The 13955-nt window shown below is 41.4% G+C and overlaps 1 protein-coding gene across 5 annotated transcripts in view; it reads right to left on the reverse strand.

The window, feature by feature from the left end:
- nav3 (neuron navigator 3) overlaps positions 1 to 13955 on the reverse strand; it is a 307018-nt gene that overhangs the window by 162109 nt on the left and 130954 nt on the right. The window contains exon 1 of one of the 5 annotated variants that reach the window (XM_054753822.1): positions 5340 to 5493. The exons of the other annotated variants lie outside the window; for them this stretch is intronic. Coding sequence (XP_054609797.1) covers positions 5340 to 5453 — 114 coding nt within the window. The 5' untranslated portion in view covers positions 5454 to 5493. Of the gene's footprint in view, positions 1 to 5339; positions 5494 to 13955 lie in introns of those variants that run through there. 5 annotated transcript variants of the gene reach the window in all.

A 13955-nucleotide genomic window follows, 5' to 3' on the forward strand; every position in this document is an offset into this window, starting at 1 on the left:
TTAATTTAACACATATTAGGACTAATGCCCTTCATGTCAAATACCTCTTTCCGCAGAGAATTACATCAATACCAATTTGGGAGGTCAAAAGTCATCAGGAGAACAAAATAATGGTCTGTAAGTCATCTACTTTTTCTCCTCAGCAGATCTGTCAGAGACTTTTTCTTGTTCTCTGGCTTCGACCGAGACACTCCATTCTAAGTATCTTATAATAACCGCTTGGCCGACTTGTATATGATTGTGATTATGGTGCTTGGGCGCTGCACTGTGTTTTGCTGTTTATCCTGGCCAGCCTTGAGCGTGCCAGCTCAAATAATGTTGAACTGGTTAAGTAACGCACCATGAGAAAGTCCAGCATTCCAGCTCGGCTGTGACTGATGCTTCCCCCCTACTTCTCTTTTTTTCCCCTTTGGGTCGGCATCTTCTTCAGATGTACATTCATATATATATATATATATATATATATATATATATATATAATTTTTTTTTTTTTTTAGCTGACAGCGATAATTACATGTTTCTCCTGTAACTTAAACTTTAATTTGACTTTCTTACATCTGGAGATATATTTCAGTGGATTTTGCTGACATTTATACTGGCGTAAGCAAAGTAATGACAGCTATCAGCAACTATAGTGAAGCACTTCTTAATGAAAATATATCCTTGCATTCCCCTAAACTGATACACTGGCACACTCAGACTAGTAAATGTCTCTTTGACTTACTTTGAGGCAGAGTTTACAGAGAGGTAAAAAGTTTCCCAAGGTAAGAAGCAAATTAAAGCGAGCACAAGGAGGTAATATGGAGGACCGAGATACGATTCAGCATTAAGACGCTGAAGTGTGGAAGTGCATAAAGTTCCCTCATTTGCACACCCTTTCTAATGCTGGTCGAGCAAGTATGGGTGGGAGCTGTCTCGCTGCCACACACTGTCGCAGGAACACAGTGTGATATTAACACATGAGTGAGATGATATTTTATCCCCCCTCCAGCAATCCCAAAATAACACAATACAAATAACACAATACTTGTCACTGTCTCCTCACCCTCACTTTTATTTCAAACAGACATAGTGTCTCTTTGAAGGAGCACATACGTAGAAGGGGGTAGGGCCATTTGGAGATTTCTATCCTCCACAGAAATCTTTCTAAAATCTTTCTAAAATGACTTAAAACCAGGTTAACAGCAAATACTGTACTGTACAGTACTTAGCGATCTTAAGGGACATTCGTTTTGCAAAAAAGACATGCTGACCAGAAACAATAATGACATCTCCTGTATGTACTTCTCTGCTAATGTTATCCAGGAGGAGACTAAGGGCAACAAGAAAATGGGCCTCTGCAGCAAAGTGGAGACTGTGGCACACAATACTGCAGGTACTTGAAATATTACCAGGTAGTGCCTGGTTTTGCCTGTGCAAAAGCTGTGTCGATTCAAGTAGGCACCTCAATAGTGCAGATAGCTTCATCAAGGCCAAACGGATACCCACCTCCTACACATGCCTACAAGTTCCCATTAAGATGCAGGCATTATCCGTTGTGACATATCAAAATAAATGAGGTACACCTGCACACTCAAGAACAATTTCAATGCAAAATATGTTTTTTTCCAACTGTAATGATGGCGTTACGGCCCCTATTATGCTGTTATGATAAGGTCGTGCAACACTGCAACCAACCACGAAAATACACAGAAGTATAAACTAACTCTTCTGATGGCATCATTCAAACCTGAGCATTAGGATGTACCTTAACAGGATGAAGACTAAGAAGATGGAGGCAGGTTGTATGACTGAAAAAAGCCGACAGTGGCAAGGGATTCACGGCACATTTTCCACTGATAAAAAAAAAAAAGTTTGGCCTCTTTATGCAGCTGTTGGGAGAACTTTCCTTCTTATCTGCAAGCGGCCTGATAAGGAAAATCAAAGGAGCGACTCAAGGTTGAACTGTTGTTTCCTCACTTCCTCCCTCTCGCTCTGGATAGCCTAACCTAAAGCCACTTTACCCGTTGTGTCCTTGTTTCATTTTTTTCAAAAACAACAACAGAACTTTCTTCTGCATGCTTTCAATTAGTTTTCATCTGTTTTTATGTGGTTTATTGATACTAGACATTGAAAGAGCCTTCAGATATTGCATTCCTCTTATTCCAAATTTTTGAATTCACTTAAAAGTGAAGCCGTGTTTTATGAGTTTTAGCTTTTGACAAAAGGCAGAACCTTGCAACCCAACACGCTGGGCCAGAACCCACTCATCAGTCACCAGGTTAGTGTCATTCCTGCTGTAAATATTAAGCGATTTAATATTACTCAGGCCTCATTATCTGCTATTAGGCTGGGAGGGTTCACACTAACTTTCAATCTGTGGCCTCACATCCAGTCCTAGATGAGGTACGCAATCACAGCACTGCATTGTCTGAATATATGCGTGAAAAGAAATAAGCAATGGGCGAATCCAGTTGAGCAGTATAGCTGATTTCAGCTGTTATGCCCTTCTACCACACACAAGCACCAGAACCAATCCAGATGGGAAACTCTTCATTCTCACAGAGTCAATTTACCCTGTAGTATTCCCTCTGTTCTTTATTAGACATGCAACATTCCAGGATGGAAATCTGCTTCATTTAAATGCATTTGCAGTAGTGTCTTTCACTGGAGTGCATTATCAGAAATTATGTAGGCCTATCAGGAAATGTGCTGCTCTTTATGAACAAATTGGTTAAAAAAAAATATATCTAACTTTATTTAATCAATTTCATGTTCTAAATATAGATCAATCTTCAGCATTTTGTCTTTTGCTGGAATATCACACTAATATATATAAATTGAACATATTACTTAACAAATGTAGTTTTTTTTCTGGTGAAATTGTGTGGTGGTGGTGGTGCATTTGGCACATGGGCCTTCATTGTAGATATGGCAACACCGAAGCGGAAATCTGATTCTTACAAAAAAGAATTCCAACATACACTACTGGAAGCACTGTAGCCAGGAAACACGCTACAAAATGAAGATAGTAGACTGTTGGGAATAAATGAATACAATTTAATGGAACAAATACTGCAATTTAAGTTTGAAATGTAGGTCAGTGCGTCTGGTAATGGTTGCGCCAGCAGAGAGCGCCTTGCTGGCCCTGACTCCACAATTATGCATAATTTGTGCAAAATTGTGTTATTTAGTGCCAAACAGTACTCTCCTGGGTACAAATGTGTTATTTTGTTAATTGGATGAAATAAAGTTGCGTTACACCAAGGTATTCTGTTGTTCCCAGGTTGTCCGAAAATGTCTCATTGCCTGGATATTTCTCTGGTAAAGGTTTTTATAACTTTGCTGTGGTGTATTTGGTGATAATCAGATGTTGTTGTTTTTTTTATCATTTCTTGAGTTTTAGTCTTTCACAGTATAGTTACAAAAAAGATTTTTAAGTATAAAGGCATGCTTTTTGTAGGCGGATATCCAATGTCAAGTTTCCACTTACCCAGCAGTAAGTACACTTTTACAGTTTGCATTTTACATCCAGCAACCATCAAATGATACCGTTTATTTTGATACCAAGCTAATCCATGCTGACCTTGTAAATGCAGAGAAAAACTATTTATTTTAGGGTTTTTTTTTTTCCACTGATAATTTTCAAAACACATGGCCGAGGTCAGATCTTATCTTGGCAGCGTTGTCTCCAAATATTAAAGATTTCAAAACAGGCTGTGTCGACGCCTTTAGAAATGCAGCATGTGAGTCATACTTGCACACCCTCACACCGATGCTGACAAGCGTAAGGGGGTCATCCATCAGATTTGTAATGACTTTACTTGCTACCCAGTCGTCATTCGTCAATATTCATGACAAAGTGCAGCATTGCATCTTGTGTCCTGCAGGGGTGCATTGGCTGAAAGTCATTAGGGCCGCACGCTCACAAGACAAAAGCTCCCACTTTATGACGTTTCTATGCAATATTGAACTGTCTTCACTTGAGCAGCAGGGGCCTGTCAGGATGCAAGGGACCGAACAACATGAGATCGGGGTGAGAGATTAATACTGGGCGTGGGCAGATCAATGCAAATAGTGATAGCATCAATACCAAGGGTGGTGTCAGTATCAGAACAATGACATGATGAGTTGGTATTTTTCAGTTCTGTTGGGTTTATTTTTACAAATATGTCTATTTTTTGTTGTGTTGTTCAAATATAGTGTATTATATTTATGAGGGCTGTCAATCGATTAAAATGTTTAATCACGATTAATCCCATTTTGTCCGCAGTTAACTCATAATTAATCACAATTAATCATAGCTAGAATTTTTTTTTAATCAATAATAAGTAGGGATGTAAATCTCTTTGTGGTAAACGATTCGATACGCACCTCGATATGTTTCAAAAACAGGACGATTCGATACAGTGTACAGACAATATAATTCAATGGTTATGTTAGTTGATGTAGATATTAATCTTACATTAGAAAGTAAAGAAGCCAATTCTATACAAGTGGTATTCTTACAGTATTTTCAAATGTGTAAAAGAGCACATCATATCCCCAAGCATGCTGTGAGGCAGGAGTCCCCAACTACCAGGGCGCGGGAAACAGTCAGACGCAATAATAAAAACAAAAAAACACACAAAAAAAAATAAAATCATTAATAACTACATCAAATTTGATGTAAAGGGATATCAATTTTGGTAATATGGGACGGGAGAGGCATTTTTGTGATACAAATGTATTACTCTTTTAAACTCATATTGTTTTGAGAAGCAAAACACTTTACGTAAGTGGCCCCACCAACTTAACCAATCGGAACTACGTTCCTCATCACCGAAATCCGACCAGCACTCGGCTCACGGGACGAAGTGGGGGGGTCACTGTTGATGCACTCCGCTGCTGATGGGGATGTCATACAACTTCATGTCAAAAAATCCCAATTATCCCTTTTAATTAAAAAGTATCACTATCTGTATCATAATACTGGCCCTGTATTTATTTGATACTGAATCGATACCAAAATGTGCAGTAGTATAACCCACCTGTACCTGCTAAGCTTTCACACACACACACACACACACACTGTACTGCACATACACAAGCCAAGAGATTGCTGTGCGCTTCCTTTCTAACTCAACATCTGCACATTTATGAGTGAGACCTTGAGAACGCGCAGATAGTATTTTTTACAACGTGTAGACATGACGCTCAAGTTCTCCTGTACAATTGGATGGCTTTTCCATACAATAGCACTGCAGGGGGAAGTGGGAGGTCCAAGCAAAATAAACGTAAGCTTCTGTGTGTCACAAGACACTGATTGCCTCCAAAGACAGAAAAACCCTTCAAAGTTGGACCTAAATGTTGCTTCTTACCTGTTTGGCGTGCAGGTCTTCCTTGGGGTGCACGTTTGGGCTGGAAGCAGGGGTCACGGGGGCACTACGGCTGCCCCCGGCCAACATTGCACGCATTGACGATAGCCACTTCATGGCCCATTAAAAACAAAAAATGAAATATGCTTCACGATTTGTATCACCAACCGCCTCGCGCAACCTGACAAGTGTGCGTGTTTACATGCGCTGTTACAGGCTGATACAGACCCCACAAGCAGCAACACACTAATCTGAAAAGTCGACGTGCACCCGCAGCCATGCACACCGCCACCCTGCTTCCCACTAGCCCAGTGACACACAATCCGTCCTTCCCCCATCATCACTCTGCTGCCATCTGTCACTTTCCCCCGTCGCCTTCCCCTGCAATTCCGCCCCATCACTTTAGCTAAGACGTCCATTTTATTCTCCCACAGACACGCACACATACCTCCTGCTGTGTCACATGGCTATCAGCAGAGCAGAGGATTGATGCATGGCATTAATCCAATGTTAGTGCTTCCTATAAAGGCTGTCGCACATCGCTCAAAGAAATGAATGATGGACAGGTATAGGGTGGATGAATGACTACGTTATTACACTTGATTGTTCATTACCTTTAACGTGCCTTTGACTGACAAGGGGTGAAGAGGGTGCTTTGACCTATAGATGAAGCAGATATCCTCCTCGGGTGACTGATTAAAAGTCTAAAAGTGACCAATAGAAGACTATGGAGAGCTTATATAGTGTATAGGTAGTTAACATGAAAAAAAAATGGGTGAAAGCACTCTTTTGTTTATTTTAGCTGCCTCTTGTCAGTCAATACTAAACACACACCATGCAAACTTGGACCAGCTCTGCTAAAACAAGCATGCGAGTGCATGTTAACGCCTCCAAATATCCTAATATCTTCATACTTGATACAAAAATGTAAGAGGAAGAAGCTGCTTTTTGAGCCCTCGTGTCTTCTAAGATAGCAGTGTCGAGGAGAAAAAGATGGAAAATGGATAATGTGGCTGCATCAAAGTAGCCACAGTGTTGGTAAAAAAAAAAAAAACTGTCCTTAATAAAATCATGGGTTTCTGTAAAGTTCTTTCTCATCCATGTGTACAAAATAGCTGCCATGCCAAACAACATGTGCTCAAGGGGGGAATGAGGCAGAAACAGAAAAAAGAAACAGACCGCTGGAGTTAACCCTATACTTATATTGAACACAATGCTTCAAGCTTTCAAGCATAGCGAGTGGGAAATGTGTGGCTTTGCAGCAATGTTCGTGTTACTGCGGGTCCAGCTCGGCCTAATGCCCTGGCTGGAAGGCGCATGGACATATGCGGAGGACAGGCGCTCGCCCTCACTGGTGTCTGGGATACGGCCTTCATTCATCTCTTAATCCCTCGTCTCAGCGTGCCGGCGGATGTAACGTGCTGTGACAGCGTTGTCATTGAGTCAAAGGGATGTGAAAACAGAAGAAAACGGGACCAATGATCACAAATCTGGCTTTGGCTCTGAAGACGCGCTGTAGCCACCTTTTACACAGGAACTCTTGTCCAATGAAAAAGTTGCCATTTATCAGATATAGTGTACAGGTGGTCCTCGGAAACCTGTGGTTGTCTTGCAGGCCTTTCTACCGCCTTCAAATATTGTCCCAGGCTAGTCTGGAAGGATAAGCTCCTCCTCTTCTTGTAACAGCGAATAGAATCCATGACCCCTCTAGCATTCATTAGAATTCAATCATCTTTATCCTGCATGATGGTAACGACAGTCAAGCGGCCGATATTGGTGGACATGTGTCCTCTGTATCAGCTTTTTATGGTGTTCAGTTTCACTTCCATGGTGATGGCTTTCCTTTTCTTTGGCACACTGCCGCTTGGAGACATAATGAAGTGCAAAAAAAAGTTAACCGAGCAAGCATACACTGTATTCTTCGGCCCATCACAAGGTGCACACGGCATAAAATGGCGTAACATGGAACGCCATAAACCGAGGACCACCTGTGACATTAAACATTAAACAGTGAGGGAGGATACAAATCCGTGCGGGCAATGTGCGTTTGGCTTGCAATTTTCCCCATTTTTGCCCGTAGCCAGCACGTGGATGTTACTCCCCCTTTAAGATGTGTAGCGAAGCCTTTCTGTGGGTGTGTATGAGCTCATCTAGCTAGGGGAGGGTCAGAGGCGGTATCATGTCCATAAGGAAGGAGCTTTTTCCTTCTTGATGTATGACAAATATTTAAAAACAGACCGTTTGAGCGCCTCTTGTTTTAAAAGTGGCACAAATAATTTTCTCACAGGCTTTTGGGACACATATTACTGTAAGAACATCCATCTATGTCGCTTGTCCTCACTAGGGTCATGGGGGTATGCTGGAGCCTATCCCAGCTGACTTTGGGTGAGAGGCGCGGTACACCTTGGATTGGTAGTCAGCCAATCGCAGGGCACATATAGACAAACCATCATTCACACTCACATTCATACCCATGGACGATTTAGAGTCTCCAATTAACCTAACATGCATGATTTTGGAATGTGGGAGGAAACAACTTGAAAGGAAACCGGCGTACCCGGAGAAAGCCCACGCACACACGGGGAGAACATGCAAATTGCACACAGAAATGCCCAAACGAAGATTCGGACTATGCGGCCACCATGCGGCTGTAAGAACATTAAATAGTTAATTTTCCACAACAGAGCTTTGAAATAGGAAGAACTTCAATCAAATGACTCAGATTTTCCCATTCACATTAATAAAGTGAATCAAACTGCAGCACTGCAGCCCAGAAGCTAGCCTGAGGGGGAGATGTTTGACATGACACAGGGGGACATACTTCTGGCTTGTACTGAACCAAAACCCAATTGCTCCTTACAGTATGCATAATAATTCTTCTTTTAAAGTAAGATACAGACAAAAAAACACTGTATCTGAATGATGTTTTGGTATTGATTGTTGGTTACGGCCGGACACTGAAAACACAATAAATGAGAGTGAAAAAAAATGTTTATGAATGTTTGAGGCGCACATGCTGGAACTCCTCTGCATTCTTTCTTTCTCCCACATCCCTCCCATGCTGTTGGTGCTCACTGTGTGCCCATATGCCTCACTCGTTGCTTTCATCCGGCTCTTCTGAGCGGCCCTCAAGAAACACAAGAAAAAAAAAAACATCTTGGTGGGAGAGCTGCATTGAAGAAAACTCCCAGACGACAGAAAAGGGGGCTTTTCCAAAGTGGGACTCCACTGTGGGACACCACATGCTATTTAGAACCAGTACAAAAAACTCAAAAGCACTGAAACGCGCACGTATCAGCAGGTGAGATGTGTTGATTGTGAGCAGTATCCAAAAGAAAGTGTGATTTGTGTGCTTCCACTTGTCATCCCTTGAAAGGGGCCCAATCCTGCTCATTTCAGGGCCTTGGATGGCAGTGGGGCACTTTAATAAAGTACTCTCAAAATCTAAAAGTTGTATACAGGGAAAATCTACTTTCTTCTCCTCTTGGCTGAAACAATCAATTCGGCAGCCGCTGTTGTTTACAAAATACAAGTAGCTGTCCATGAGGTTGCAAGAGCAGAGGAGCGGTGACTGTGAGGTCGGTCTTTAGCGCCCCGAAAACAACAACTCTTCCCATTGCTGCCTTACTCCGGTTTCCTTGGTCAACCCAAGGAATACAAAATTCTTACATCTGAATATCCCCCGTTTTTTTAAAGATGGGACAAACGGTACTTAGTTACCACACACGGGCTTCCTAAAGTTGTGACGCGAGTAATTCAGAAGGTCTCATGACAATTTCGTGAACAGTCGGGTACAAGACCTTTATGACATTTAGAGGTGGCATAATTAAAACCAGGCATAACTTAAAAACCCACCAAAGAAAAGTACAACATTCTAAACATATACATAAGTCTGAAAAGTTGGAAATGTAGGCTACGGACTCCTTTTGTTTATAAGTTCTGTTATAATACCTTAAATGACGAAACAGCATTCTCAGGACACCATTTTTAATCACACATCAATGCCAAATGCAATAGTATGGATAATAAATAATAAGATGCAAACTATATAACAGTATAACACTTAAAGCATGGCAGTGTGAGGCAACATAAGGCTCTGACAGAACATTCCGGTATCACTTGCGACCTTGATGATGAAGAGGAGAGAACCGTTGGTGCAGTGTAGCGCGGCTTGGCTGCAGTTTTGGATGGCCTCTCTCATCCTCTGCCAAAAGATCCAGAGGCCAGTGGGACCTTGAGATGTTTTGGACCCCTCTCTCCCTCCAGTAACATATTTTTTTGGAATGAGACAGATGTAAACAATTATGGAACAAAATGCACATGATCGGGAGAGGAAACAAGAGGGAGATTAGCTCCCCCTTCTGAATTCTCTGCAGAGTTTTGGCATTAATTGACATGCAAAGGACCGCCTTCATAGCATCTCGTGCATCAGAGACTTTGGCTCAGTTACAGCATCACTTGTGTATGCATGTGTGTGTGTGTGTGTGTGTGTGTGTGTGTGTGTGTGCGTGTGTGTGTGTATTTGTTCAGACCACCTCTGTGAAAATATCAAAATCAACGTCCTCTTCTCTGCACCTGGGGGACTGTGCCAATCAAGAAATGTTGAAAAGAATGCTTTCCATGCTAAATTATAGGGTAAGAAAACGTTTAGCACCGGTACCATTTACGTGGATGGCAATAACCTGACTGTTGATATTTTTTAATACACAGTATAGACATTCATGGTAAATAAAAAAGGATTATCTGTGTATGTATTTGTGTAAGCTAGTGTTCACTCTTCTACTCCTGAACTGCTGCACACAAAAGGGGAATAATTGGGCAAAACACGCACCCCTACTATGTTGTATGTGCTACTAGTTGTCTGACAAATACACCACATGATGGCGTTGTTGCGGAACCCCAAAGTTGAACCCTTTCAGTCAAAGTTGACTTGAAATTTCTCACACAGCTCAATGCATTCTACAAAACATGCACTGCATCACCACACAGTCTGCTACATGCCTTTAGGGAATTCACTAGCACATGTCAAATTTGAACAAGATTGGTGGAATTCCTTCCTCCTAATTAGCACATTGTGCCGTTGGTTGCTGATGCGTTCAAGCACACTGTGTATTCCTGAGTGTTAAACAAATCTGTGCAAATCTGTTTTTTTTTTAAATATGGTAAGAAACACTATTAATTTCAATAGAGAATTCACAGCAAAGTACAAAGGTAGTCTGTTAAGATTGCAATGAAAAATATCCTTTAAAGATCCTTTAACACAGGTTGCAGGGGGAACGGTTTAAGGGAGGCACATTACAGAAAGTGAGCCGGGCCAGTGTGTGTAATGATGATTGTACCTGCTGTTAAAGGTGACAATAAAGTCCAAGTACAATGCTAACTGATTAATTGGATTTACATGAGTGTTCCCTCGTTCATCGTGGGGGGTGGGTTCCCAAAATAGTCCGCAATATGTGAAATCCGCGAAGTAGCCAACTTTATTTGTTTACAATTATTACAAATGTTTTAGGGCTGTAAAACCCCTCACCATACACTTTATGCACTTTTCTCAGACAGGCAGTAACACTCTCAAAGTTCAAATTTAATTTGAATTTTAATGATCAATCTACTATGTTGGACATATTCACTCCCCTGATCGTGCCTGGTCCTAGTGCAGTTCGGCTGTAGCGCTTTTGTATCCTTGTTAAAACATATTGCTCCTGCTGTCATCCTCCTCCTCGTCCTACTCCTTGAACCAACGATTCATTTAGCAGGTTAGCGTCTTCTCCTTCTTCTTCTTCTGTTGTTTATTGGCGGTTCGCAAGCAGCTCATTGCTAGCGACCACTCACCACAAGTAAGACTGATTGACAATGGACTACAGCCAATCAGGACGCAGAACACAACGGGCGGGTTCTCCCTTAGAAAGTATGGACTGTTGGCTCTATATTTAGGCTCTATATTTAGCTGGCTATTGTCTACTGTGGGTTCCTAATATGCTCGTACAGGCACGTAAACACTGAGAGAAGGTGGAGCTGCACGCATTTTCAACTCTCACATGAGTATACAACACCCTCTACTGGTAGCAGTAGTAAATACAATAACAGACACAAACAACAGAGCACAAGGACGCAGGACACAATGCCTGTTCATACGCTGTTATAAAAAAAAAATATGCAAAAGGTGAACGGCGATGTCGCAAGGCAACACTGTATATCTTATGGCAAAAAAGTATTTGTTTTTTGTACATTTTGACTTTCGTCTGACCTTTTGGAATGGATTAATGACAAAAACCAAGGTTCCGCTGTATTTTTTATTTCGATTCTTCACTTTTCATGTGATATTTAATAGTCATACCAATACAAACATGTAAAATGTTTTTTTCCTGTGCCAACAATTTAAAAAAATGAAATGTGTGTATTTTTTTTTTCCTAATCCAGGTTAATACCGCCATGCTTTTCTTTTGAAGCTTACTTTGCACTGAACAGGAAGTGACTGTGTGCAAGTTTTAATGCTGTGTAACTAGACAGCAGTACGTCACTTAGCGATAACGATGAGGTTAACAGTACTACAACACGTCGACATAAACAGACCCATTTATCATACCCCTTTGAGTCTCAAATGTTACATTGAGAAGAACGGTCAACCGTGTATGTCGACTTCAGCCAGCACTTTTCAGCAATAAGTACACGGTACTGGGACCAACATAAACGGGGCCCATAAAAAAATGTTACACCGCTCTCGCTACTTTTGCAATCAGGTGGGATAACAAGTGGTCTTGCAGAAAATGTTTCTTTCTTCATTTATATGCACTTGGTCAACATTCCCTAAATACACAAAAGTTATAAAACTACAGGGGGCAAAAAAACGTGATTCCTTTCATCTATTTAAGTGGTTGCTGAGCACAACACATTCCCAGAATAGATTTGAGTAATGACTCCCCATGCCGCCTGAATAATTCATCCCTAATTTTCCCTCGAATCAGGCAGAGCAGTTTCTGCCAAAAAAAAAAAGAAGTCTCTCGTAAACATGGACTCTTTCATATATGTGTGTTAAAAAGGGAATAGCCTGGCATCTTGGCAACATAGTCTAGCAATCTAGGTGATGTTTACAACACGGAAGTTAGAGGAGATGGAGGAGTTAACAAGTTGACTAACACTTGGTGTGTGTGTGTGTGTGTGTGTGTGTTGGCAAGGCTTTTCAAAAAGCAAAACAACGCCGGGGAGAACGCGAGCCAGAGCTTTTCACATTCCCAAAGACACTCCGCGGGAGGTGTGTCTATCAGCCTATAAAAGCATGCAAGCTTCTAGCTGGAGCTGTCAGCGGCAAAACAAACAGTAACGGAGAGAAGTGTCACAACAGAGGACAACAACACTGCAGCATTGTTTCCCTGCCAACTTGGTCTGCGGCCATGCCTCTTACCAACACTCATAAAGCTTCCACAGTAAATCTCCTCTCATCATGAAGCATGTCACCCAACAAGTTTGCGACAAGTTCCGTTGAGAAAATGTATCGGCATCTGTCACAGCATAAGACTGTCCGACTGAAATGTGTGAAGGTAAAGTTCAGTGGTGCAAATTCAACTGGTTTAACCTGCTGGAGGATCTCACCACCCAGCGATTTGCTTGAAGCAATACAATCAATACATCTCATACAATGTGGACGTATTAAAAATGTATGTTTTTATGGCACTTTGTTTAATAATATCGCTTGCATGAGGGATTATACTGTACATTGCGGGTGAAGTAATCACCTTCCAGTTCAATTTGGCCTTTTTTTTTTGTCAACAACGGCACTCTGACACACATCCCTGCACCAACTGACTCATTAAAACAGGGGTCCCCAACCAACAGCCCGGTACCGGTCCATGGACGAGGCTGAACCGGGCCATGGGAAACTTTCAGTCGCAATGCTAAAAAAAATACACTTAAAAAAATTAAATAACTACAACAAATTTTATCTTAATGCATAGCAATTTTGGGGAAAATGGCTATTAGTTCATTCAAAAAATTATAAACAATTAGAAATCCCACAGTTTTTGCAAGTTTGTTGTGAGCGGCACCCCGTCCCAATTTGTTTGACAGTCCATGAACGCACCACAGTCGTGTGCTTGTGGTAACCTTCCCCCACGCTGCACAGATAGACGACTATACTGTATGTTTCTCCTTTTCCTTTCACTTCACATTTGATCCCAAATGTTGATACCATGCGGGAGTGCATAAAGGTAAGGTTTGATGACGTTACTGAGTGCTAATGTGCGTATTTGTTCGGTGCACAACCTCAACTTAATTCATGCTAGCACACTGCCTGTTACCGCGCACATCAAACAGCGACGTTACAATCTTCTCTCTGAAAAAAAACCCTCCAGGCTCGTACTGGTGGATGGTACGTCTGTATTCATTTCGGGATTTAAATTTGATGTTAGTCCTGTTTTACTTTTACAGAATCCATAAGAAATTAGATAATTTAGATCGCTGTAATGTATGACCCCTCCCCAGACGAGCCGGTGCGTGGGTCCAAAAAGGTTGGGCACCACTGCATTAAACTTAATATTTTACTTGAAGCTGAATTTAGTTAATGTATGCTTTGAAGTAATACAAACACACAAGTATTTTTAGCTCAAAATAACAAATTAATAGATT

This window comes from Dunckerocampus dactyliophorus, chromosome 15 (assembly GCF_027744805.1).
Source record: "Dunckerocampus dactyliophorus isolate RoL2022-P2 chromosome 15, RoL_Ddac_1.1, whole genome shotgun sequence".
NCBI classification, from domain to species: Eukaryota; Metazoa; Chordata; class Actinopteri; order Syngnathiformes; family Syngnathidae; genus Dunckerocampus; species Dunckerocampus dactyliophorus.